Source organism: Oncorhynchus mykiss, chromosome 17 (genome assembly GCF_057628025.1).
Source record: "Oncorhynchus mykiss isolate SJ-2025 chromosome 17, ASM5762802v1, whole genome shotgun sequence".
Lineage (NCBI taxonomy): Eukaryota > Metazoa > Chordata > Actinopteri > Salmoniformes > Salmonidae > Oncorhynchus > Oncorhynchus mykiss.
In genome coordinates this window covers 49038318-49066090 of record NC_143038.1, presented here as the reverse complement: position 1 = coordinate 49066090, position 27773 = coordinate 49038318, and the positions used below count along the sequence as shown (strand labels likewise).

The following is a 27773-nucleotide window of genomic DNA, read 5'->3' as shown; positions in this document are numbered from 1 at the left end:
TTCAAATGGAGCATAGGCCTACAATAGTGCACACCTTCCTTGCTTTCCCTCTCACTAATGCGTGCATGTGTGTTGCAATTATAGCATGGTATTGAAACTGAATGGATCTGTTTCAGCGAGGTTGCAAGGCCAATATCATCCTGAATCAGGTAGCCTAGGCTTTAGGGCAGGGATTATCAACCAAATTCAGCTGCAGGATGATTTTTTTCTAGAGTGATGGTCAGGGGTCCTGAACATAATTACAAATCATTTCTAGACTGCAACTTGACCACAATATGCCCAAAGAGATATATTATTTAACTAAAACATAATAATTTCAAACCTCGTTTACAATTGTATTCGATCACTTACTCACTGGCCAGTTTATCATGTAGAACCCCCCCCCCCCCCCCCCCCATGTCTGCCTACTATATATATATATATACAGTGCCTTGCGAAAGTATTCGGCCCCCTTGAACTTTGCGACCTTTTGCCACATTTCAGGCTTCAAACATAAATATATAAAACTGTATTTTTTTGTGAAGAATCAACAACAAGTGGGACACAATCATGAAGTGGAACAACATTTATTGGATATTTCAAACTTTAACAAATCAAAAACTGAAAAATTGGGCGTGCAAAATTATTCAGCCCCCTTAAGTTAATACTTTGTAGCGCCACCTTTTGCTGCGATTACAGCTGTAAGTCGCTTGGGGTATGTCTCTATCAGTTTTGCACATCCATTCCTCCTTGCAAAACAGCTCGAGCTCAGTGAGGTTGGATGGAGAGCATTTGTGAACAGCAGTTTTCAGTTCTTTCCACAGATTCTCGATTGGATTCAGATCTAGACTTTGACTTGGCCATTCTAACACCTGGATATGTTTATTTTTGAACCATTCCATTGTAGATTTTGCTTTATGTTTTGGATCATTGTCTTGTTGGAAGACAAATCTCCGTCCCAGTCGCAGGTCTTTTGCAGACTCCATCAGGTTTTCTTCCAGAATGGTCCTGTATTTGGCTCTATCCATCTTCCCATCAATTTTAACCATCTTCACTGTCCCTGCTGAAGAAAAGCAGGCCCAAACCATGATGCTGCCACCACCATGTTTGACAGTGGGGATGGTGTGTTCAGCTGTGTTGCTTTTACGCCAAACATAATGTTTTGCATTGTTGCCAAAAAGTTCAATTTTGGTTTCATCTGACCAGAGCACCTTCTTCCACATGTTTGGTGTGTCTCCCAGGTGGCTTGTGGCAAACTTTAAACAACACTTTTTATGGATATCTTTAAGAAATGGCTTTCTTCTTGCCACTCTTCCATAAAGGCCAGATTTGTGCAATATACGACTGATCGTCGTCCTATGGACAGTCTCCCACCTCAGCTGTAGATCTCTGCAGTTCATCCAGAGTGATCATGGGCCTCTTGGCTGCATCTCTGATCAGTCTTCTCCTTGTATGAGCTGAAAGTTTAGAGGGACGGCCAGGTCTTGGTAGATTTGCAGTGGTCTGATACTCCTTCCATTTCAATATTATCGCTTGCAGTGCTCCTTTGGATATGTAAAGCTTGGGAAATATTTTTGTATCCAAATCCGGCTTTAAACTTCTTCACAACAGTATCTCGGACCTGCCTGGTGTGTTCCTTGTTCTTCATGATGCTCTCTGCGCTTTTAACAGACCTCTGAGACTATCACAGTGCAGGTGCATTTATACGGAGACTTGATTACACACAAGTGGATTGTATTTATCATCATTAGTCATTTAGGTCAACATTGGATCATTCAGAGATCCTCACTGAACTTCTGGAGAGAGTTTGCTGCACTGAAAGTAAAGGGGCTGAATAATTTTGCACGCCCAATTTTTCAGTTTTTGATTTGTTAAAAAAGTTTGAAATATCCAATAAATGTCGTTCCACTTCATGATTGTGTCCCACTTGTTGTTGATTCTTCACAAAAAAAATACAGTTTTATATCTTTATGTTTGAAGCCTGAAATGTGGCAAAAGGTCGCAAAGTTCAAGGGGGCCGAATACTTTCGCAAGGCACTGTATATATATATATATATAGAGAGAGAGAGAGCAAGCCACAGCCAAATTAAAATCCATTGAAGCTGATTTTCTAGTGTTATTAAGTCTGTAAAAAATAAAATAATAATCCCCCTCAGAAAACTTGGGGGTCCAAATAAGAATGGACCACCAGTTGAGGAACCCTGCCAGAGGGGGTCTCGCCCAACCGCCTTTGTGGATCCCGCATTAATTGATTTTGATCAGGTATCATTTTCTGTAATATCAATATTGCAACATTTTTGTTACCTTTATTTTACTAGGCAAGTCTAATTTACAATGACGGCCTACCATGGAACAGTGGGTTAACTGTCTTGTTCAGGGGCAGGACAGATATTTACCTTGCCAGCTCGGGGATTCAATCCAGCAACCTTTCAGATACTGGCCCAACGCTCTAACCTCTAGGCTACCTGTCACCTGTGTGATCCTCTGGAGTTTCTTTCTACTGCTATGGTTTAAATTGTTTTACCCAAATCAATGTACAAGCAACCTTCTCATTGTGCTTCAAAAAGTTGACACTTTCCATGTTCTTAGTTGACCAGAAGAGGGCACTATTGTCAAGGAAACACATAGGACTAGTACTGTATTCATTTCCTCATTTGTTTACCCCTCATGCTGTATATCCACATTCGCATTTGAAGTAGGTATCACCATATGCAAAACATATGATAGTAGGAAACCTAATTTCTCCTGACAAATACAGCACAGCATGTAGGGGGGTTCTATTCAGTCTGCCAATGCCACGTCTAGTTTGGTGGATCTATGTCGGTGGAAATGTTAAGTTGACATCTATTGTCTAATTAAATCTGTAAAAACAAAATCTTACAAAATGGATGGGGGTTCTTTCCAGTTGTATTTCAGTACAGGAGGTTGACCAAACAATCACATAGACAGCATCCACAGGCTTTACATGGGGACTGAAATGATGGTTGGCTCTCACAGCCAAACATACATACATCCCTCACAAGGTCAACCAGCTATACATTAATTTACAATGAAGCAATTTCAGGTCTGATCATCAACAAAAAGCTTTGCTTTCCACTACACACGATAACAAACTTCTATATTCACACTAAAATCAAACACTAATGTTCTGAACTGCATTTTGATTGGACGACGAGTGAACAGTAGAAAAGAGCTGCCATCCGGTCTCCTGTGGGTATTACATGTTGATTCTTCAAATACCACCTCGTTAGAAATTAGCCAAGACTGGCTTCTACTGATCATTTTTTACATACAAGACTGGCCTTGTGTTCATAAACCCAAATCAGGAACATTCTAGCACAGACATAAGCAGGATATAAAATGGTGCTCCCATTACAGCCTTCAGACCCCCTTCCTTCCTGAGGAGGTGTAGGGGTTTACAAAGTTCCAAAGATTACAGGTATCAAATTAAATACAATTACACAAGCAGAAAAATCAGCATGAAAGCCAAACTAGAATTACAGCCAAACAAATGTAAAATCAAAAGTCTCCCGTTTAAAAATGGCCTTAAACTAAGATTTAGCAGTTACAGAAAGGAGAACATATTAAAGAAATTACATCGTCTCTGCATCTGTTCAACATAAACTTGTAGGGTGGTCTGAGGGTAGGCAATGTGAGGGGATTGGAAGGTATTGAGGGTTTGTCTCTGGAGAGCTAGGGTACTGAGGAGGTAGGTGTTGTGTCTGGGGCTGTAGAAGGTTGAGCTGAAGCAAGGTTCTGGCTGTACAGGGAGACAGGGTAATGTGGATGGTTTTTGGTGTAGGGGGATACTGGGTGTTCTAGGTGTACGGGCAGACGGTACAGTCAGGGTTTTAGGAGTAAACGGGTGTAATGTGTGTGTGGGATAGTAAGAGGGTTCTACACGTGATGAGACATGGGTTTTAGATATAGGGGGAAGAAGGGTACTGCGGATGCCACCAGTCCATGAGTCTCACGCTGTGTACAGGATCCAGCACCACCTGTGTCCCCCCCTGCTCCCCCCTCCTCCCCCGCTGGGGGGGAGAGTCCTGGAATAGCAGGCGCACTCGGTGGTGACGCATGTCCGTGCTCACGTTGATGTTGAACTGGGAAGGGAACAGAGACAGACAGAGTGGGTTAGACAGACCGGAGACACAGGTTTGCCTATCCTAAAAACAGGCCCACTCTACGAGTTACAACCACATAATGGGATTTTAAAAAAGGCCCAAAGCAGCTGTTCTTTTATCTCAATATCAAATCATTTCTAGGTAACAATTGAGTATGTAACTGTAGTCGCTTTTCAAAGAAATCGTCAAAAATAAACAAAAATCACTTTTTTGCAAAAACGATTTCTCAAGCAAGAATTTGAGTGAGGGGCCTAAAGGAAGGGATGTGTAACCTGACAACTAGCTGCTATTGGCAGAGGTCTGAAACTCTGTTGGTTTATTAACTTACAGCGCCTGGTGATGTCACCAGGCAAACCTCAACTCTACCCATGCAAACCTGCTGAATAGGTGTCAATTGTATTTTCAACCAACAACAATCAGGAACTGACACTGACCACATTTGTTCCCCCTTTTAAAGTCTTCCTTTCATCAGCTGTTGTACAATATGACACAAAACACAGAAAAAAAAATGACTTGACTGCACTGGGCCTTTAACAATGCAACTTCATGGATGGAGACAACAGAGTTAATTCAGTGTGAAAGCCAGGGAGAGTGGTGTACTGACCAGGGCGAGGGTCATCCCCATGACGACGGAGGTAAAGATGAAGTTGAGGGTGGTGACCTGCAGCAGGTAGCAGTCTGAGTCTGGGTTGGCATGGACCTCCTCATACTGACGGGGCAGCAGCAGACCCCGGGTGGCATTACCACCCTTACACCTCACCGCCTAGTGGACAGAAACATATAGAAACTACCATACCCCTGATTACAATTCAAATGTTTGACTTCAAATTCAAACTAAACATGCTTCACTAGTGTCCTTCAGACAGTTCGGCATGAATACATACCGGCTTCACAAACTTGAAGTTGAACACCCACATAGGATCAGGTCGAGTGCCCACAACCTTATTGACCCAGAACAGCAGACACTGCAGAGGAGAAAATGGGTTAAACTTTACTTAGCACGGGCCGCCCCCAGGTGGTGAAGGTAGGAAACAACACCTCCACTTCGCTGATCCTCAACATTGGGATAACACAAGGGTGTGCTCAGCCCCCTCCAGTACCCCCTGTTCACCCATGACTGTGCAGCCATGCACGCATCCAACTCAATCATCAAGTTAGCAGAAGACACAGCAGTAGTAGGCTTGATAACCAACAATGACGAGACAGCCTACAGGGAAGAGGTGAGGGCCCTGGGAGAGTGGTGCCAGGAAAATAACCTCAACAAAACCAAGGAGCGTATCGGGGACTTCAGGAAACAGCCCCCTACCCAGAACAACGGGACAGCAGTGGAGAGAGTGGAAAGCTCTCTGTACACATCACTGACAAACTGAAATGGTCCACCCACACAGACAGTGTGGTGAAGGTGCAACAGCGCCTCTTCAACCTCAGGAGGCTGAAAAAATGTGTCTTGGCACCTAAAACCCTCATACGTTTACAGATGTACAATCGAGAGCATCCTGTCGGGTTGTCGGGTACAGCAACTGCTCCGCCCGCAACGGCAGGGCTCTCCAGAGGGTGGTGCAGTCTTCCCAACGCATCAAACTACCTGCACTCCAGGACACCTACAGCACCCAATGTCACAGGAAGGCCAAAAAGATAATCAAGGACAACAACCACCTGAGCCACTGCTATCATCCAGAATGCGAGGTCAGTGCAGGTGCAAAGCTGGGACCGATAGACTGAAAAACAGATTCTATCTCAAGGCCAGACGACTGTTAAACAGCAATCACGAGCACATTAGAGGATGCTGCCTAACGGCATAGACTAGAAATCACTGGCCACTTTAAGGAATGGATCACTAGCCACTTTAATAATGTTTACATATTTTGCATTACTCATCTCATATACTGTATCTTAGTCTATGCCACTGGCATTGCTGGTTCAAATATTTATATATTCTTAACTCCAGCCCTTTATTGAGATGTGTGTATTGTTGGGAAATATTTTTGTTAGATATTACTGCACTGTTGGAACTAGAAACACAAGCATTTTGCTACACACGCAAAACATCTGCTAAACACGTGTCTGTGACCAATAACATTTGATTTGATTGCACAAGTGGCCATTAACGCCAGAATTTGATGGAGCAGGATTAGTGAGTTACAGCACAGATCAAGTACCCAGACCCTCTCAGGATACAAATAAGAAGGCGAGAACTTCAAACTCCACAAACCAAATAGTTGTTTGGAAACCGCTAGCCTGTTTCCCTGCTTGCGCCATCTTGGTTCTTTACCTTGGAGTTGAGTAGTGTGGTGGGCGTGGACTCTGGGAGGGCGGGGTTCAGGGAGACACGTGAGCTGAATGGCTCATACAGGTGGAAGAGGGAGCGAATCACGCGAGCCCGTAGACAACGCTTCCTGGCTATGGAGTCTGGCTGCAGACGGAACGGCAGGTGAGTGTCCAGACTGTAGTGTCTATGAGGGGAGAAAGAAAGAGGGAGAAAGAGAAAGGGAGGTGAAAGTGAGAGCATAGAGAGAGGCGGGGAAACAGTATATGTAAATAAGAAGGGTTCAACTCCTACAGGTGCCAATTTTCAAGGGCAATGTGAATCTGACATCCCAGGATTCGAGTCAAGAGCCGTGGGAGCCCACCTAGAAAATAGGTTGTGGGAATGAGAGGGTCTAAACCTACCGCCTGTATAGTCTGGTCCAGAAGGCAGCAGTGCAGGTGACGGTCCAGGCGTTTCTGCAGATCAGAGCAAACGTACACACATCCTCTGGACGGATATAGGAAGCCAGCACCAACCAGATATCCACTGTGTAGTCCTCCCCTTCACTGCACTCGCTGCACTCTGGGAAAACAGACAGTCAATCAATGGGCTGTTATAGTCAGGAAAGTTGTTCACACCCATCTCTCCTTGTTCACTTCCCTTTACGGATCTGAGACGACTGGATAGGTGAAAGAAAAGATGGCCTAGTTCACAGCCTATTGCAATTACCGACCCAGTTACGCTATAATATCTGTGAAGAGGCATGAACGAGTACAGGGGAACGGGAGCAACCCTCTGGAATGAAACGCAGTCCTCAACTCTTTCAACACATGACTAGAGACAGAGGTGAACTGTACCTTTCCTCCTCTTGTTTTTCTTCTTGCGGGCCTGTTTGGCCTCGTTCTCTCCATCCTCCCCGGGGTCGAGGTCGTCGCTACTCTCCAGGGTGTCTCCGGTGAGGGTGGCTGCTGACGAGAACACCTCCTGTACGGAACCCTGCGACCCCTCTAGCCCACACAACATCTTCACTGCAGGACAAACAGTGTGGAGTTAGTAAGCACAATAATGTGGTTTATCCATTAAACACAATGTCTGTAGAACAAATGGAAACATTTTGAATGACGCTCTTACCTTCTTTTTCAATTGCATTGGCAACGGCCTTTTTTACCCTCCCCGACTTCACAACGGCTGGGTCGGCATTGGCGAAATCAGCAACTGTCACTGCAAGAGGGGAGAAGATGTAGTTTACCAATCACTCACAATAACAAAGGGTGGCATGGGGTGCATCTCAATAGTCATATTTTACAACTTCTTGCGCCCCTCATTTATTTTCCTTTGTCTGCACTGACCTGATAACACTGGTTAGGTGAAAGTATTGTAAGACACTTTTGGCTTTGGGAATTTTCAACATTGTAGGCGACTGCCTAATCAACAAATCACCTTACATCATAATTAACTACTTTACCCACAACGCATTACAGATTTCATGCCCTCGAACCGGCTGGAACAAAGCCTTGCACCTTTTTCAGGACACAGCAGAGGAAGGAAGACGAGGAGAATACGTCTAGCTACACTACTGAGATGCCCCTTAGTAGTGAGGCCGCTTGCACCAGTTGGTTGTAACTCTATGTCCGATGTAAAATGTGATCTATGCCGGACCTAAAAATTCTACCTGTTGCACCCTGTAAGCCCTTCTATGAACTACGTCTGGGAGTAGACTCAACGCCTAGTAGGGAGCAGACCCAACGCCTAGAAATACCCAACACCAGAAATAGGCCTACATATTTGTATCTGAACGTTCTATTTGTATGTCTAACATTGAAATTATCCTTAATAAGAACTAGCAATGTATTAAATATTAATGATGGTAGTAGAATCGGGTGGTTTAACTTTCGTTCTCGAGGACCCACCCACTCTACGCACCACTGTACGTTACAGATTACGTACGGCGGCCTGTTACCGGCTGGGTAAACAAGTTAGCTTTAGCAAGCTAACTACTGTACCTGACTCCGAGCAGACGTCCCCGGCCCGAAATTTCAGCCGTTTTCGGTTCCCTTTCTTGGGCATGGCGGTAACAAGGGTCTGTGGCCGCTTATCGAGGCTGTGTATCCTGCCATGTCTCTATGACAAGCAGAGGTAAAGAGAAAAATAAAAAAGTGGGAGAGAAATTGAAAAATGTTCCTCCAGGATCTTCAGCCATCATGGGACTGACGTAAGTGAGTTTACGTACGTTACATCACGCGAGACTTTCGTCGTATTCAATGGCTAGCTCATCATTTTCGAATCTGATTGGACAAGACGTCTTCTGAGTGGTCATTGAGCCAGTCAGATTAGTCTGTTCACTCTCACTGGATGGAGGTGGAGTTAAATTCCCAAAGGATTACGTCATCATCTAAACTCTTATTACAGAGTAGCAGAAGAGAGACACGGTAGGCTACTATGAAACCATTGTAGCACACTGACTTCCTAAACATAACGATTTGGTCATCTATCAATCAATCAAATATATTTATAAAGCTATTTTTACATCAGCAGATGTCACGAAGTGCTTATACAGAAACCCAGCCTAAAACCACAAACAGCAAGCAATGCAGATGTAGAAACATGGTGGAAAATCTCCCTAGAAATGTAGGAACCTAGGAAGAAACCTAGACAGGAAGCAGGCTCTGAGGGGTGGCCATTCCTCTTCTGGCTGTGCCGGGTGGAGATTATAAGAGTACATGGCCATTAAGGATAGATCTTGCTTCAAGATGTTAAAACGTTCATAAATGACCAGCAGGGTCAAATAATAATCACAGTGGTTGTAGAGTGTGCAACAGGTCAGCACCTCAGGAGTAAATGTCAGTTGGCTTTTCATAGCCGAGCATTCAGAGGTCGAGACAAAAGGTGCGGTTGATGGAGAGAGGGAGAGAGGTGTCAAAAACAGCAGGTCTGGGGCAAGGTAACCCTTCCTTAGTCACTGTTACTAGCCTTCTACCACCCCTGTACTCTACCCTGCACCTTAGAGACTGCTGCCCTATTTACAGTCCAGAGTCAATGAACACTGGTCACTTTAATAATGTTTACATACTGTTTTAGCCACTTTTTATATATATATATATATATATATATGTATATATATATATATATAAGTGGCTAAAACACCCATGCCAAATCTTTTCAGCCTCCTGTGGGGGAAGAGACGCTGCCCTCTTCACGACTGTTTGGGTGTGTGTGGACCATGTTAAGTCCTTAGTGATGTGGATGCCAAGGAGCTCTCGACCCGCTCCACAACAGCCCTGTCGATGTGGAAGGGGGCGTACTCTCCCCTCTTTCTCCTGTAGTCCACGATCAGCTCCTTTGTCTTACTGATGTTGAGGGAGAGGTTGTTGTCATGGCACCACACTGCCAGGTCTCTGACCTCCTCCCTGTAGACTGACTCATAGCCATCGGTGATCAGGCCTACCACTGTCGTATGGTCAGGAAACTTGATGAAGGTGTTGGAGTCGTGCACGGCCACGCATTCGTGGGTGATCAGGGTGCATCTGTGTTGAGGGTCAGCGTGGCAGAGGTGTTGTTGTCTACCTTCACCTGAGGCCGACCCATGAAGAATCCAGTTGCAGATCCAGTTCAGTCCCAGCGTCCCTAGCTTGGTGATGAGCTTGGAGGGGACTCTGGTGTTGAACGCTGAGCTGTAGTCTAGGAACAGTTATTTTCCCTCTTTTCCAGGTGGAAGAGGGCAGTATGAAGTACAATTGAGACTGCATCATCTGTGAATCTGTTGGGGCAGGATGGAGTGGGTCTGGGATGATGGTGTTGATGTGTGTCATGACCAGCCTTTCAAAGCACTTCATAATTACAGATGTGAGTTCTACAAGGGGATAGTCATTTAGGCAGGCTAACTTGGATCTCTTGGGAACAGGGACAATGGTGGTCAGCTTGAAACATGTTGGGATTACAGACTGGGACAAGGAGAGATTGAACATGTCTGTGAAGACACCTGCCTGCTGGTCTGTGAATGCTTTGAGAATGAGCCCAGGCTTTCCGTCTGGTCTTGTGACTGTTAACCTGTTTAACATTTTTACTCACATCGGATCACACAGTCATCTGGAAAAGCAGGGGCGTTCACACAAGGCACAGTGTTATATTCCTCGAAGCAACATGGGAGTGTGGCTGTTCTGCGCTGCTGGGCAGCTCATGGCTGGATTTCCCTTTGTAATCTGTTGTTGTCTGCAAGCCCTGCCACATGCGATGAGCATCGTAACCGGTGTAATAGGCCTCTAATCCATGTGTTTTGGTTGGGATACATTCTTATAGTCACTGTGAGGGCGACATTGTTTATGCACTTATTGATGAAGCCTGTGACTGTAGTGGTAAACTCCTCAATGCTATCAGATGAATCGCAGAACATATCTCTCTCTGTCTGTACTAGAAAAACAGTCTTGTAGCTTTGCGTCTGCTTCGTCCGACCACTTCCGTACAGCGCATCACTGGTACTTCCAGTTTCAGCTTTTGTTTGTAAACATGAAGCAGAAGAATGGAGTCATGGTCAGATTTTCCAAAGGGAGGACGAGGGAAGGCCTTGTATGCGTTTCTGTGGGTAGAATAAACGGGGTCTATATTTTTAGCGCCGTTAGCGGTGCAAGAGATGTGTTGGTAGAAGTGAGGTAGGACGGTTTTAAGTGTCCCCGTGTCAGTCTCCGCCAACCAGAAAAATGCTGCCTCTGGGTAAGAGGTTTCTTGTTTGTTAAATGCCCCATACAGTTCATTGAGTGTCAGAATGGTGTTGGACTGAGGAGGAATGTAGACAGCTGTGATAATTACCATGATCTCTTGGTAATTAAAGCTCCAGCAGCTTCCCATGAGGTATTCTATATCAGGTGAGAAAAAGCTTGAGATCTCCTTCTAATTGAAGTACACCGACTCAGCAAGGAGAAGCCACCAAGTACCACGTGCATAGCGCCATCATCCAGCCACGCTTCGGTAGACATATAATGTTGCAGCTTTTCAAGTCCCTATGATAGGAGACTCTCAAACGAAGCTCATCCATCTTATTCTCGAGTGACTTGATATTCTCCAATAGAGCGGAGGGGACCGCTGTTCGGTTTTCTCTTCGCCTCCATTTCACCAGGACTCCACCTCGTCTCCCGCGTTTGTGCCTGCGGTGTTTTGGTAGAACAAAGGAATAGGATCCTGTATGAACAATGAAACAGCTTAGTTGGAGTTAAAATCACGGTTAGTAACTGTCCAAAAGTGCTTGGCGTCATATGTGATAATAGTATGAACTTTCTGTACAAAGAATGTAAAGATAAACACGATAAAAGTCACTGAGATAGCAAAGTTGGGTTGGAACTCGTAAGATGTCGCCCTTCTCCGTTGGTGCCATCTTCTCTCACTCTGTCTCTCCTCCTCCCCTTCCTTCCTCCCTCACTCTGTCTCTCCTCCTCCCCTTCCTTCCTCCCTCACTGTCTCTCCTCCCCCCCTTCCTTCCTCCCTCACTCTGTGCTTAGTTCTTGCAGCCCTACTCTTAACCATGTTGGCAGGTATTGACTTCAATAGACAATGTTGATGTTGGCCACCTTGGATGGTATTGGGGGGCCTTGCAGCTGTTGTATCGTTGTTTGTTAGGGTGTGTGTGTGTGTGTGTGTGTTGGAAATAGCCCCTTTTTTGTCTGACTGGAGCAGGTGTCATAAAATCACCAAAGGACAGAGGAGGAGTCAATAGTACCGCTCTGCCAAAACAACTAACAACTCTCCCACTACTACCTCCCTATTACCCCCTACCCTGTCACTCACACACAAACAAACACACACACACTGAGGCACTACCCCTTTCTACATTTTGAGAAAAAACACCATATACTGTATATGCAGTCCTTCAGCAGTGGTGGAAAGTACTGAAGTAAAAATACGTTAAAGTAGTTTTTTGGGGTGTCTGTACTTTAGTATTTATAGTTTTGTCAACTTTTACTTCACTACATTCCTAATGAATATAATGCACTTTTTACTCCACACATTTTCTCTGACATCCAAAATTAACCAACATTTTGAACGCTTAGCAGGAAAATGGTCCAATTCACACACTTATGACGATAACATCCTTGGTCATGTACTGCCTCTGATCTGGAGGACTCACTGAACACAAATTATTTGTTTGTAAATGATGTCTGAATGTTGGAGTGTTCCCCTGGCTATACGTAGATAACAAAAACTGTCACACCCTGATCTGTTTCACCTGTCTTTGTGCTTGTCTCCACCCCTGTTACCCATTTTCCCCATTATCCCCAGTGTATTTATACCTGTGTTCTCTGTTTGTCTGTTGCCAGTTATTTTTGTATGTCAAGCCTACCAGCGGTTTTCCCTTGCTCCTGTCTTGTTCTAGTTCCTTTTTCTAGTTTTCCCGGTTTTGACCATTCTGCCTGCCCTGACCCTGACCCTGACCCTGTCTGCCGTTCTGTACCTTTTGGACTCTGATCTGGAGTTCTGACCTCTGCCTACCCTTGACCTCTCGTTTTGCCTGACTTCTGTTCTAGTAATAAACTTATGTTACTTTGACACTGTCTGCATCTGGGTCTGATATAAACAAAACGTCTGTTTTGCTTAATATATGTCATTTGAAATTATGTTTACTTTTACATTTGATACTTAAGTAGATTTAAAACCAGATACTTTTAGTGGGTGACTTTCACTTTTACTTGAGTATTTTCCTATTAAGAAATCTTTACTCAAGTATGACAACTGGAAACTTTATTTACCACTGTCCTTCAGTATATATTTGTCCCCCTCCGTCCCCCTCCGTCCCGCTCCCACCCCCCTCTCCTTTTGTCAGCAGCAAGGGTAGGTTGTTTACTCCACCCAACACATGCATCTGATGACCTCTGACCTTTTGAGCCCTGTCACAGTGAGGGCTTATGCCTCCACATTGGCTGAGGTGTCCTCACTGGAATGGAATGTCTAATCATATGTCATGTAGATACTATGTGTAGATACTATGTGTAGATTGTGTCCCAGATACAGCTTTGGGGTATTTCAGTAACATAATAACGTTTATGATCTTGGTAAACATCTTATAATTTTTAATGTTGTACCCATAAATAGTTTATTAGTGGCTCATTAATGAATGTTATTATAAAGTGTTACCAGTTTTCTTTGTGACCAACCGAGTTAAGAAACCCAATGTCCAATCATTTAAATAAGTACCTAGTCCTGGGCTCTGACCCAGAGGAAGTTCCTTTAACATATTGCCTCAGTGGGTCCCCAACCCTCAATGGAATCACTGTGACATTCTAACAGTTTCTGTCACTATCTTCTTCTGCCTGAGAGAGTGTGTCTGCCTCCTCCCATCCTCTATCCTCCCATCCTCCCATCCTCCATCCTCCCATCCTCCCATCCTCCCATCCTCCATCCTCCCATCCTCCCATCCTCCCATCCTCCCATCCTCCATCCTCCCATCCTCCCATCCTCCCATCCTCTATCCTCCCATCCTCCCATCCTCGATCCTCCCATCCTCCATCCTCCAATCCTCCATCCTCCATCCTCCCATCCTCCCATCTTCCCATCCTCCATCCTCCTTCTAGCTCACATATCACTCTCTCCAGGTATTTTTGTCTCTGTCCTCCTCCTGCCCTTCATCACTCTTTGTCTCCTCCTTCTTTCCCTTCTTCTCTCTTCCCTGGTTTTCTATTCCCTCTCTTTTCAAGATCATTTTCAGTTGTCCTGCTCTTATTTCTTCTGTGATGCTTCTATGGAGGTTTCTTTGTTACCAATCTGATTATTGGGTTGTAAATCAATCAGTCAGTCAACCAATCAAATTGTGTGTAACACTTAATAAATACATGTGTTTGTCAGAAATAGTGGTAAAAAAAGTACCCAATTGTCATACTTGAGTAAAAGTAAAGATTCCTTAATAGAAAATGAAAAATTCCTTCATAGAAAAGGCCCAGGTTGAAATGTAATTTTAAGAACTAACTCCCAAAAGAGCAATCTATCTTCCCCCTCTTCTCTTCTCCATATTCTCTCCTTCCCCACCATGTCCCTCCCTCCCTCCCTCCCTCCATGGTTTAACTCTGTCCCGTCCTGCTCTCTCCGGTCCTCTCTTCTCCTCTGCTCTCTCTCTCTGTCTGAAGGGAGACTCATCAATAACCCAGCAGTGCTCCATTAGCTGCCCCGTTGGGAGGCACAACTCCTCCAGACACGTTCCACCTGCATAGCTGCTCTCAACACCCTCACAGTACAGTACAGTAGTACATCACAGGACAGGAGAGGACAGTACAGGACACTTGAGAACAGTACAGGACACTTGAGGACAGCACAGGACACTTGAGGACAGCACAGGACACTTGAGGACAGCACAGGACAGTAGTGGACAGGACAGCACAGGACAGTAGTGGACAGGACAGCACAGGACAGTAGTGGACAGGACAGCACAGGACAGTAGAGGACAGGACAGCACAGGACAGTAGTGGACAGGACAGCGCAGGACAGTAGTGGACAGGACAGCGCAGGACAGTAGTGGACAGGACAGCGCAGGACAGTAGAGGACAGGACAGAGCAGGACAGTAGTGGACAGGACAGTAGTGGACAGGACAGCGCAGGACAGTAGTGGACAGGACAGCGCAGGACAGTAGTGGACAGGACAGCGCAGGACAGTAGAGGACAGTAGAGGACAGGACAGTAGTGGACAGGACAGCGCAGGACAGTAGTGGACAGGACAGCACAGGACAGGACAGCACAGGACAGTAGTGGACAGGACAGCACAGGACAGTAGAGGACAGGACAGCACAGGACAGCACAGTAGTGGACAGGACAGCACAGGACAGTAGTGGACAGGACAGCACAGGACAGCACAGGACAGGACAGCACAGGACAGGACAGCACAGGACAGGACAGTAGAGGACAGGACATGACAGCACAGGACAGTAGAGGACAGGACAGCACAGGACAGTAGACGACAGGACAGCACAGGACAGGACAGCACAGGACAGGACAGTAGAGGACAGGACAGCACAGCACAGGACAGTAGAGGACAGGACAGTAGAGGACAGGACAGTTGAGGACAGGACAGTACAGGACAGGACAGTACAGGACAGGGCTGTACAGGACAGTGCTGTAGAGGACAGTAGAGGACAGGACAGGGCAGTAGAGGACAGGACAGTAGAGGACAGGGCAGGACAGGACAGGACAGTAGAGGACAGGGCTGTACAGGACAGTGCTGTAGAGGACAGTAGAGGACAGGACAGGGCAGTACAGCACAGGACAGTAGAGGACAGGGCAGGACAGGACAGGACAGTAGAGGACAGCACAGGACAGTAGAGGACAGGACAGGGCAGTACAGCACAGGACAGTAGAGGACAGGACAGGACAGTAGAGGACAGGACAGGGCAGTACAGGACAGTAGAAGACAGGACAGGACAGTAGAGGACAGGACAGTACAGGGCAGGACAGCACAGGACAGTAGAGGACAGGGCAGTACAGCACAGGACAGTACAGCACAGGACAGTAGAGGACAGGACAGCACAGGACAGTAGAGGACAGGACAGGACAGCACAGGACAGTAGAGGACAGGACAGCACAGGACAGTAGAGGACAGGACAGGACAGTAGAGGACAGGACAGGGCAGTACAGCACAGGACAGTAGAGGACAGGACAGGACAGTAGAGGACAGGACAGGGCAGTACAGCACAGGACAGTAGAGGACAGGACAGGACAGTAGAGGACAGGACAGGACAGTAGAGGACAGGGCAGTACAGCACAGGACAGTACAGCACAGGACAGTAGAGGACAGGACAGCACAGGACAGTAGAGGACAGGACAGGACAGTAGAGGACAGGACAGCACAGGACAGGACAGCACAGGACAGGACAGCACAGGACAGTAGAGGACAGGACAGCAGAGGACAGGACAGGACAGCACAGGACAGTAGAGGACAGGACAGCACAGGACAGTAGAGGACAGGACAGGACAGTAGAGGACATGACAGGGCAGTACAGCACAGGACAGTAGAGGACAGGACAGGGCAGTATAGCACAGGACAGTAGAGGACAGTGCAGGACAGGACAGTAGAGGACAGGACAGTAGAGGACAGCACAGGACAGTAGAGGACAGGACAGCACAGGACAGTAGAGGACAGGACAGGGCAGTACAGCACAGGACAGTAGTGGACAGGACAGGACAGTAGAGGACAGGACAGGACAGTAGAGGACAGGACAGGGCAGTACAGCACAGGACAGTAGTGGACAGGACAGGACAGTAGAGGACAGGACAGGGAAGTAGAGGACAGGACAGGGCAGTACAGCACAGGACAGTAGTGGACAGGACAGTAGAGGACAGGACAGCACAGGACAGTAGAGGACAGGACAGGACAGGACAGTAGAGGACAGGACAGGACAGGACAGTAGAGGACAGGACAGGGCAGTACAGCACAGGACAGTAGAGGACAGGACAGGACAGGACAGTAGAGGACAGGGCAGTACAGGACAGTAGAGGACAGGACAGGACAGGACAGGGCAGTACAGCACAGGACAGTAGAGGACAGGACAGGGCAGTACAGCACAGGACAGTAGAGGACAGGGCAGGACAGGACAGGACAGTAGAGGACAGGGCAGTACAGGACAGTAGAGGACAGGAGAGGACAGGACAGGGCAGTACAGCACAGGACAGTAGAGGACAGGACAGGGCAGTACAGCACAGGACAGTAGAGGACAGGGCAGGACAGGACAGGACAGTACAATACAGTGTGTGTGTTTAATGTGCCCACGGCTAGCATTGCATACGCATTGGTGGGCAGGGCTGCTTCATGCACCATAACAGGAGAATATTAACAGGGTCATTTAGTGGAAAATGACCACAATAACTTACAAACCACAATGTTATATAACACCCTATGTTATATCATAGTCAACCAAGAATCATACTGTACATAGTCAGTCAGGTTTACAGTCAGAGTTACCGTGGTAGAGTCAGTCAGTCAGAGTTACCATGGTAGAGTCAGTCAGGGTTACAGTCAGAGTTACCATGGTAGAGTCAGTCAGGGTTACAGTCAGAGTTACCATGGTAGAGTCAGTCAGGGTTACAGTCAGAGTTACCATGGTAGAGTCAGTCAGGGTTACAGTCAGAGTTACCATGGTAGAGTCAGTCAGTCAGAGTTACCATGGTAGAGTCAGTCAGGGTTGCAGTCAGAGTTACCATGGTAGAGTCAGTCAGGGTTACAGTCAGAGTTACCATGGTAGAGTCAGTCAGTCAGGGTTACCATGGTAGAGTTAGTCAGGGTTACAGTCAGAGTTACCATGGTAGAGTCAGTCAGTCAGAGTTACCATAGTAGAGTCAGTCAGGGTTACAGTCAGAGTTACCATGGTAGAGTCAGTCAGGGTTACAGTCAGAGTTACCATGGTAGAGTCAGTCAGGGTTACAGTCAGAGTTACCATGGTAGAGTCAGTCAGGGTTACAGTCAGAGTTGCCATGGTAGAGTCAGTCAGGGTTACAGTCAGAGTTAACATGGTAGAGTCAGTCAGGGTTGCAGTCAGAGTTACCATGGTAGAGTCAGTCAGGGTTGCAGTCAGAGTTACCATGGTAGAGTCAGTCAGGGTTACAGTCAGAGTTACCATGGTAGAGTCAGTCAGTCAGAGTTACCATGGTAGAGTCAGTCAGTCAGAGTTACCATGGTAGAGTTAGTCAGGGTTACAGTCAGAGTTACCATGGTAGAGTCATTCAGGGTTGCAGTCAGAGTTACCATGGTAGAGTCAGTCAGGGTTACCATGGTAGAGTTAGTCGGGGTTACAGTCAGAGTTACCATGGTAGAGTCAGTCAGTCAGAGTTACCATGGTAGAGTCAGTCAGGGTTACAGTCAGAGTTACCGTGGTAGAGTCAGTCAGTCGGAGTTAACATGGTAGAGTCAGTCAGGGTTACTGTCAGAGTTACCATGGTAGAGTCAGTTACAGTCAGATAACTAACATTACCCTCTCTTTATGTCTCTCTCTCTCTCTGTCCTTCTCAGCTATCTCTCTGTCTGCCCCCTCTCTCTGTCTCTCTCTGTCTCTGTCCTTCTCAGCTATCTCTCTGTCTGCCCCCCCCCCCCCGCTCTCTCTCTCCTATCTCTCTCTCTCTCCTATATCTCTCTCTCTCCTCCTCTCTCTCTCCTACCTCTCTCTCTCCTCTCTCTCTCTCTCTCCTACCTCTCTCTTTCTCTCAATTCAATTCAATTCAATTCAATTCAATTCAAGGGCTTTATTGGCATGGGAAACATGTGTTAACATTGCCAAAGCAAGTGAGGTAGACAACATACAAAGTGAATATATGAAGTGAAAAACAACAAAAATTAACAGTAAACATTACACATACAGAGGTTTCAAAACAGTAAAGACATTACAAATGTCATATTATATATATATATATACAGTGTTTTAACAATGTACAAATGGTTAAAGAACACAAGATAAAATAAATAAGCATAAATATGGGTTGTATTTACAATGGTGTGTGTTCTTCACTGGTTGCCCTTTTCTCGTGGCAACAGGTCACAAATCTTGCTGCTGTGATGGCACACTGTGGAATTTCACCCAGTAGATATGGGAGTTTTTCAAATTTGGATTTGTTTTCGAATTCTTTGTGGATCTATGTAATCTGAGGGAAATATGTCTCTCTAATATGGTCATACATTGGGCAGGAGGTTAGGAAGTGCAGCTCAGTTTCCACCTCATTTTGTGGGCAGTGAGCACATAGCCTGTCTTCTCTTGAGAGCCATGTCTGCCTACGGCGGCCTTTCTCAATAGCAAGGCTATGCTCACTGAGTCTGTACATAGTCAAAGCTTTCCTTAATTTTGGGTCAGTCACAGTGGTCAGGTATTCTGCCGCTGTGTACTCTCTGTTTAGGGCCAAATAGCATTCTAGTTTGCTCTGTTTTTTTGTTAATTCTTTCCAATGTGTCAAGTAATTATCTTTTTGTTTTCTCATGATTTGGTTGGGTCTAATTGTGCTGTTGTCCTGGGGCTCTGTAGGGTGTGTTTGTGTTTGTGAACAGAGCCCCAGGACCAGCTTGCTTAGGGGACTCTTCTCCAGGTTCATCTCTCTGTAGGTGATGGCTTTGTTATGGAAGGTTTGTGAATCACTTCCTTTTAGGTGGTTGTAGAATTTAACGTCTCTTTTCTGGATTTTGATAATTAGTGGGTATCGGCCTAATTCTGCTCTGCATGTATTATTTGGTGTTCTACGTTGTACACGGAGGATATTTTTGCAGAATTCTGCGTGCAGAGTCTCAATTTGGTGTTTGTCCCATTTTGTGAAGTCTTGGTTGGTGAGCGGACCCCAGACCTCACAACCATAAAGGGCAATGGGCTCTATGACTGATTCAAGTATTTTTAGCCAAATCCTAATTGGTATGTTGAAATTTATGTTTCTTTTGATGGCATAGAATGCCCTTCTTGCCTTGTCTCTCAGATCGTTCACAGCTTTGTGGAAGTTACCTGTGGCGCTGATGTTTAGGCCAAGGTATGTATAGTTTTTTGTGTGCTCTAGGGCAACAGTGTCTAGATGGAATTTGTATTTGTGGTCCTGGTGACTGGACCTTTTTTGGAACACCATTATTTTGGTCTTACTGAGATTTACTGTCAGGGCCCAGGTCTGACAGAATCTGTGAATAAGATCTAGGTGCTGCTGTAGGCCCTCCTTGGTTGGTGACAGAAGCACCAGATCATCGGCAAACAGCAGACATTTGACTTCGGATTCTAGCAGGGGGAGGCCGGGTGCTGCAGACTTTTCTAGTGCCCGCGCCAATTCGTTGATATATATGTTGAAGAGGGTGGGGCTTAAGCTGCATCCCTGTCTAACCCCACGACCCTGTGTGAAGAAATGTGTGTGTTTTTTGCCAATTTTAACCGCACACTTGTTGTTTGTGTACATGGATTTTATAATGTCGTATGTTTTACCCCCAACACCACTTTCCATCAGTTTGTATAGCAGACCCTCATGCCAGATTGAGTCGAAGGCTTTTTTGAAATCAACAAAGCATGAGAAGACTTTGCCTTTGTTTTGGTTTGTTTGGTTGTCAATTAGGGTGTGCAGGGTGAATACATGGTCTGTTGTACGGTAATTTGGTAAAAAGCCAATTTGACATTTGCTCAGTACATTGTTTTCATTGAGGAAATGTACGAGTCTGCTGTTAATAATAATACAGAGGATTTTCCCAAGGTTACTGTTGACACATATTCCACGGTAGTTATTGGGGTCAAATTTGTCTCCACTTTTGTGGATTGGGGTGATCAGTCCTTGGTTCCAAATATTGGGGAAGATGCCAGAGCTAAGTATGATGTTAAAGAGTTTTAGTATAGCCAATTGGAATTTGTTGTCTGTATATTTGATCATTTCATTGAGGATACCATCAACACCACAGGCCTTTTTGGGTTGGAGGGTTTTTATTTTGTCCTGTAACTCATTCAATGTAATTGGAGAATCCAGTGGGTTCTGGTAGTCTTTAATAGATGATTCTAAGATCTGTATTTGATCATGTATATGTTTTTGCTCTTTATTCTTTGTTATAGAGCCAAAAAGATTGGAGAAGTGGTTTACCCATACATCTCCATTTTGGATAGATAATTCTTCTTGTTGTTGTTTGTTTAGTGTTTTCCAATTTTCCCAGAAGTGGTTAGAGTCTATGGATTTTTCAATTGCATTGAGCTGATTTCTGACATGCTGTTCCTTCTTTTTCCGTAGTGTATTTCTGTATTGTTTTAGTGATTCACCATAGTGAAGGCGTAGACTCAGGTTTTCCGGGTCTCTATGTTTTTGGTTGGACAGGTTTCTCAATTTCTTTCTTAGATTTTTGCATTCTTCATCAAACCATTTGTCATTATTGTTAATTTTCTTCGGTTTTCTATTTGAGATTTTTAGATTTGATAGGGAAGCTGAGAGGTCAAATATACTGTTAAGATTTTCTACTGCCAAGTTTACACCTTCACTATTACAGCGGAACGTTTTACCCAGGAAATTGTCTAAAAGGGATTGAATTTGTTGTTGCCTAATTGTTTTTTGGTAGGTTTCCAAACTGCATTCCTTCCATCTATAGCATTTCTTAATGTTACTCAGTTCCTTTGGCTTTGATGCCTCATGATTGATTATTGCTCTGTTTAAGTAGACTGTGATTTTGCTGTGGTCTGATAGGGGTGTCAGTGGGCTGACTGTGAACGCTCTGAGAGACTCTGGGTTGAGGTCAGTGATAAAGTAGTCTACAGTACTACTGCCAAGAGATGAGCTATAGGTGTACCTACCATAGGAGTCCCCTCGAAGCCTACCGTTGACTATGTACATACCCAGCGTGCGACAGAGCTGCAGGAGTTGTGACCCGTTTTTGTTGGTTATGTTGTCATAGTTGTGCCTAGGGGGGGCATATGTGGGAGGGAATGCTGTCACCTCCAGGCAGGTGTTTGTCCCCCTGTGTGCTGAGGGTGTCAGGTTCTTGTCCGGTTCTGGCATTTAGGTCGCCACAGACTAGTACATGTCCCTGGGCCTGGAAATGATTGATTTCCCCCTCCAGGATGGAGAAGCTGTCTTCATTAAAATATGGGGATTCTAGTGGGGGGATATAGGTAGCACACAGAAGGACATTTTTCTCTGTTAGGATAATTTCCTTTTGAATTTCTAGCCAAATGTAAAATGTTCCTGTTTTGATTAATTTAATGGGGTGAGTTAGGTCTGCTCTATACCAAATTAGCATACCCCCTGAGTCCCTTCCCTGTTTCACACCTGGTAGTTTGGTGGATGGGACTACCAGCTCTCTGTAACCTAGAGGGCAACCAGTGGGTCCGTCTCCTCTATACCAGGTTTCTTGCAGGATGACAATGTCTGTATTACCAATTTCTTTGGTGAAGTCCGGGTTTCTGCTCTTTAGGCCAAAGGCAGATGACCTCAGGCCTTGGATATTCCAGGATAACATAGTGAAGGCTTTTTGTTCCATAGAGTGTCCAATGTTGTTGGTCGTGGTTTGGCCTCAGGCCAGTAAGTGTGAGCAGAGCCTGCTGAGCATCTGGTACATGCCATTGGCTTGGGCGAGTGTGAGAGTGGGGGTTGGGACTGTTTGCCCGCTCACTACCTGGGCGTATGTGTGGCCTCCATGTTGGGGCCCTCTTTGCGGGGGTGGGGTGCATGGGGTGGGCAGGAGTGGCATAGGTCTGATCTGAGGGGGCCTAAAAGGGGTGTGGGCATGGTTGATGTGGGGGGGTGTTGATTGGTTGGGGTGGGGGTGTGGATGTGTCTGGGGGTGCTGTGGTATGGATGTAATTCCTCTTGGCGTGGGTCCTCTATGTGTAGGTCCAGGGGGGGGTCCTGCAGGTCTGGGAGGGTGTCGCGCTGGTCTGGGTGGGGTGTCTATTGATTTGTTGCTCCTGTGTGAAGTGTTGGGGAAACGTTTGAGAGTGATGTCCTTTAGGGTTCGGGCAAAGGTGGGCACTGCTGCCTTGTAGAGGTGGACCTGGTCATAGAGGCTGTTCAAGTCCAGGGTGGAGTGGTGGGCCAGGAAAACATTTGGTTTTGAGGCACAGTCACGGGAAGTACTTGCGTTTACCCGCTGTATTGTGGCAGGGTGGAAGTCTTTTCGTGGTAGCAGGGTGGAGATAACCACTTGTGCGTTGGGGAAAGTAGAAGAAGCATTTTCAATCACTCCCTTCAGTGCTGTGGCCACCCTTTCCTGATGTGCTCTCAGGTCGTTTGTGCCTGTGTGTATTATTATGTGGCTAGGTGAGCCTAGTTGGGCCTTACAGAAGGTCAAGGGCGCGCTGGGTGTTTGGACACCAGAGTTTAGACACACTGTGTTTGGGAAAAAGTTTTTTTTCTTCTATATATTTCCCATTTGAGTCCATAAGTAGTACAATCGGTGTCTTGTGTTTGTCCTCAGTGGGTGTGGGGGGGTTGTCAGAAGGACTATCAGGGTGGATGACAGGAGGAGTGCTCAGAGGGGGTGAGAGCCGCTGGGCTTGGGGTTCTTCATTTGTCTGTTCTGCTGTGATGTCGACTCTATGGTCAGGGTCTGGTGTGGACTGTTCTGCTGTGGTGTCGAGACTTTTGTCGGGTGCTGAGGTGGGCTGTTCTGCTGGTTTCTCTGTGGGGGTGGCCACCTCTCTAGTGGGTTGTTCTCTGTCACACGCCGTCCCCCTCAACCTCTCCTCCTTCACCCTCACCCTGTCCTCCATCCCCCTCAACCTCTCCTCCACCAGCAGTCTGATCCTCTCCTCCTGTTGAAGTTGTCTCACAACTGTCCAGAGTGCAGATATGTCTCTCTCCACCTCCAGCATTCCGGGTCTGATTAAGGGGGTGTTGTTGTGCTGGTCTGTTGTTTGGGTCTGTGCTGACTGGAGTGTAATCACCTGCTGTTCCAGCTCCACCTGCCTTACCTCCAGCTGGGTGAATTTATCCTTCATTTCAATGAGGGAGTGGTAATCTGTGCTGGGAGGTTGACTCTCCGCTGGGGGTTGCTCGTCTGTGGGGTTACATAATGAAGAGGTCTGGTCTGACCCGCTCTGGGTGGGGGTATCTTTATCAAGGGAGAGCTTCTCCTGCTGGGCTAATTCTTTAATTTGGTGAAAGTCCAGCTGAAACTGTTTGGGGTTACCCTGTACAAGTACTGTTCCGGACTTATAGAGGTTTATATTAGCTGACTCAGAGTCCTCGTTGTCAAGTATTCTGAGTTTCCACCTCTCGTTAACCCCCCCTCTCTTAACAAAGGGGTAGTGTGCTAATATAGCACTGTGCCATGCCAGGGGATGGTTTGTGTGGAAGATAAGGTTGCTGATGTTCCCATTTTTGTAACAGTCAGCAAAAAGTGTCTCTTGATTTTCCAGAAGGAGCTTCATTTTGTAATATTTTCTTGCTTTATCATTCTTTACATGCACAGGGTACTGTATTTTAATTACCTCTGAACAGCGGGAGGGAGCTTTTAACTTGTTACGGAGGTGGTCCCTGCACAGGGACAGCTCAGCGGAAATTTCAGAGCGCCACCTATAGTACTTGTGTATAGTACTCGATAAATCTCAAACTTTCATAAAAATACACATGCAAGGTACTGAATTAAAGCTACACTCGTTGTGAATCTAGCCACCAAGTCAGATTTGTAAAATGCTTTTCGGCGAAAGCATGAGAAGCTATTATCTGATAGCATGCACCCCCCCAAAATACCAGCACGACACGTAAACAACAGATTTTGCGGTAGCCGGCGCTACCCAAAACGCAGAAATAAAATATAAAACATTCATTACCTTGGACGAGCTTCTTTGTTGGCACTCCTATATGTCCCATAAACATCACAATTGGGTCTTTTTCCCGATTAAATCCGTCATTGTATACCCAAAATGTCAAGGCCAGTCTGATGCTGCAAAAAAACCCTTTACAAGACGCAACGTCACTTTTTAAAATTACAGAAGTCGCCTATAAACTTTTACAAATCACTTCAAACGACATTTCTAAACCAACTTTAGGTATTAATAAACGTTAATGATGTATCAAATTGATCACGGGGCGATCTGTATTCGATAGCAGCAAGTCTGGAAATCATCGTCCATTTTTTCAGTTTCACAACATACTGTGGTGCGCCTCAAGAAAGGAGGGGTCTATTCGTGTTGTAACCAAGGATAAATGAGTCAGAAATTGACAGCAATGGCGACATCGTGTGGAAGCTGTAGGCGTTTACAGGGGATCCTCATTTATTTAAACAATACATTGAATGGCGGACAAATATTTTTTTTGTGTTTTTGGTAAACAGTTTTACCAGGGATTTTTACTCCTAAACACGTTCTGTTATAGCCACAGACCCGATTTAACCAGTTTTAGAGACTTCAGAGTGTTTTCTATACACACATACTTATCATATGCATATACTATATTCCTGGCATGAGTAGCAGGACTTTGAAATGTTGCGCGATTTTTTACAAAAAGCTGCGAAAATTCGCATCATCCCTCCATTTGGTTGGGGTAGACTGTGTGACTCTCCTGCCATTGTTGGGCTAATGGGCTTTGACACCTCTCACTTGACACGTCAGTGCTAGTTGAAGCTGTATCAAGCTTGGCAGAATAATGTTAGAATTCAGTCCTTATAAAGTAATGTTGTGTAATGTTGTAGAGGGTAGAATCCAGTATGTGTTCCTGACAAAAAATCCAAGTTTATCTAACTCCTAATAATTTTTTTTTTAAATTAAATGCTGAAAAATGCAGGAGCTCATCTGATCGTGACTTCTGCTCTCTCTCTCTCTCTGTCTGTCTCGTCTCAATTCAATTCAATTCAAGGGCTTTATTGGCATGGGAAACATGTGTTAACATTGCCAAAGCAAGTGAGGTAGATAATATATAAAGTGAATATATAAAGTGAAAAACAATAAAAATGAACAGTAAACATTACACATACAGAAGTTTCAAAACAATAAAGACATTACAAATGTCATATTATATATATACAGTGTTTTAACAATGTACAAATGGTTAAAGGACACAAGATAAAATAAATAAGCATAAATATGGGTTGTATTTACAATGGTGTGTGTTCTTCACTGGTTGCCCTTTTCTCGTGGCAACAGGTCACAAATCTTGCTGCTGTGATGGCACACTGCGGAATTTCACCCAGTAGATATGGGAGTTCATCAAAATTGGATTTGTTTTCGAATTCTTTGTGGATCTGTGTAATCTGAGGGAAATATGTCTCTCTAATATGGTCATACATTGGGCAGGAGGTTAGGAAGTGCAGCTCAGTTTCCACCTCATTTTGTGGGCAGTGAGCACATAGCCTGTCTTCTCTTGAGAGCCATGTCTGCCTACGGCGGCCTTTCTCAATAGCAAGGCTATGCTCACTGAGTCTGTACATAGTCAAAGCTTTCCTTAATTTGGTGTCAGTCACAGTGGTCAGGTATTCTGCCGCGGTGTACACTCTGTGTAGGGCCAAATAGCATTCTAGTTTGCTCTGTTTTTTTGTTAATTCTTTCCAATGTGTCAAGTAATTATCTTTTTGTTTTCTCATGATTTGGTTGGGTCTAATTGTGCTGCTGTCCTGGGGATCTGTAGGGTGTGTTTGTGTTTGTGAACAGAGCCCCAGGACCAGCTTGCTTAGGGGACTCTTCTCCAGGTTCATCTCTCTGTAGGTGATGGCTTTGTTATGGAAGGTTTGGGAATCGCTTCCTTTTAGGTGGTTATAGAATTTAACGGCTCTTTTCTGGGTTTTGATAATTAGTGGGTATCGGCCTAATTCTGCTCTGCATGCATTATTTGGTGTTCTACGTTGTACACAGAGGATATTTTTGCAGAATTCTGCGTGCAGAGTCTCAATTTGGTGTTTGTCACATTTTGTGAAGTCTTGGTTAGTGAGCGGACCCCAGACCTCACAACCATAAAGGGCAATGGGCTCTATGACTGATTCAAGTATTTTTAGCCAAATCCTAATTGGTATGTTGGAATTTATGTTCCTTTTGATGGCATAGAATGCCCTTCTTGCCTTGTCTCTCAGATCGTTCACAGCTTTGAGGAAGTTACCTGTGGCGCTGATGTTTAGGCCAAGGTATGTATCGTTTTTTGTGTGCTATAGGGCAACAGTGTCTAGATGGAATTTGTATTTGTGGTCCTGGTGACTGGACCTTTTTTGGAACACCATTATTTTGGTCTTACTGAGATTTACTGTCAGGGCCCAGGTCTGACAGAATCTGTGCATAAGATCTAGGTGCTGCTGTAGGCCCTCCTTGGTTGGTGACAGAAGCACCAGATCATCAGCAAACAGCAGACATTTGACTTCGGATTCTAGCAGGGGAGGCCGGGTGCTGCAGACTTTTCTAGTGCCCGCGCCAATTCGTTGATATATATGTTGAAGAGGGTGGGGCTTAAGCTGCATCCCTATCTAACCCCACGACCCTGTGTGAAGAAATGTGTGTGTTTTTTGCCAATTTTAACCGCACCCTTGTTGTTTGTGTACATGGATTTTATAATTTCGTATGTTTTACCCCCAACACCACTTTCCATCAGTTTGTATAGCAGACCCTCATGCCAAATTGAGTCGAAGGCTTTTTTGAAATCAACAAAGCATGAGAAGACTTTGCCTTTGTTTTGGTTTGTTTGGTTGTCAATTAGGGTGTGCAGGGTGAATACATGGTCTGTTGTATGGTAATTTGGTAAAAAGCCAATTTGACATTTGCTCAGTACCTTGTTTTCATTGAGGAAGTGTACGAGTCTGCAGTTAATGATAATGCAGAGGATTTTCCCAAGGTTACTGTTGACACATATTCCACTCTCTGTCTCTGTCTCTGTCTCCTCTCTCTCTCTCCCTCTCTCTCTCTCTGTCTCTGTCTCTCTCTCTGTCTCTGTCTCTCTCTGTCTCTCTCTCTCTGTGTAGAGTGGGGATGATAAGACGTTCCGCCGCTCTCCATCGTGGCGTAAGCGTTTCAGGGCGCGGGAGGGAGGGGGAGGGATGGGTATGATGGCGGGCTCCATGG

General features: G+C 45.5%; 1 protein-coding gene across 2 annotated transcripts; it reads right to left on the bottom strand.

The window, feature by feature from the left end:
- Positions 1-2868: 2868 nt before the first annotated feature.
- LOC110494410 (transmembrane protein 183A) lies at positions 2869-24752 on the bottom strand. 2 transcript variants are annotated; one of them, XM_090205769.1, is made up of 8 exons: positions 24567-24752; positions 7483-7572; positions 7209-7379; positions 6774-6933; positions 6376-6556; positions 4988-5068; positions 4708-4866; positions 2869-4082 (listed from the first exon to the last, which is right to left on the bottom strand). In XM_090205769.1, the coding sequence occupies exons 1-8, from the start codon at positions 24610-24612 to the stop codon at positions 3900-3902; spliced, it is 1071 nt and encodes a 356-aa protein (XP_090061895.1). In that variant the 5' UTR covers positions 24613-24752; the 3' UTR covers positions 2869-3899. The 2 variants fall into 2 exon arrangements, with proteins under 2 accessions (XP_090061895.1, XP_021425093.2); XM_021569418.3 differs by lacking the exon at positions 24567-24752 and adding an exon at positions 8355-8701.
- Between the last annotated feature and the right edge of the window lie 3021 nt (positions 24753-27773).

Coding starts and splice junctions, on each gene's coding strand:
- LOC110494410 (XM_021569418.3), bottom strand. CDS start 8,418: ATGCCCAAGAAAGGGAACCGAAAACGGCTGAAATTTCGGGCCGGGGAC. Junction 7,573..8,354: donor GGACGTCTGCTCGGAGTCAG/GTACAGTAGTTA, acceptor CCCCTCTTGCAG/TGACAGTTGCTGATTTCGCC. Junction 6,934..7,208: donor GAAAAACAAGAGGAGGAAAG/GTACAGTTCACC, acceptor CTGTTTTCCCAG/AGTGCAGCGAGTGCAGTGAA.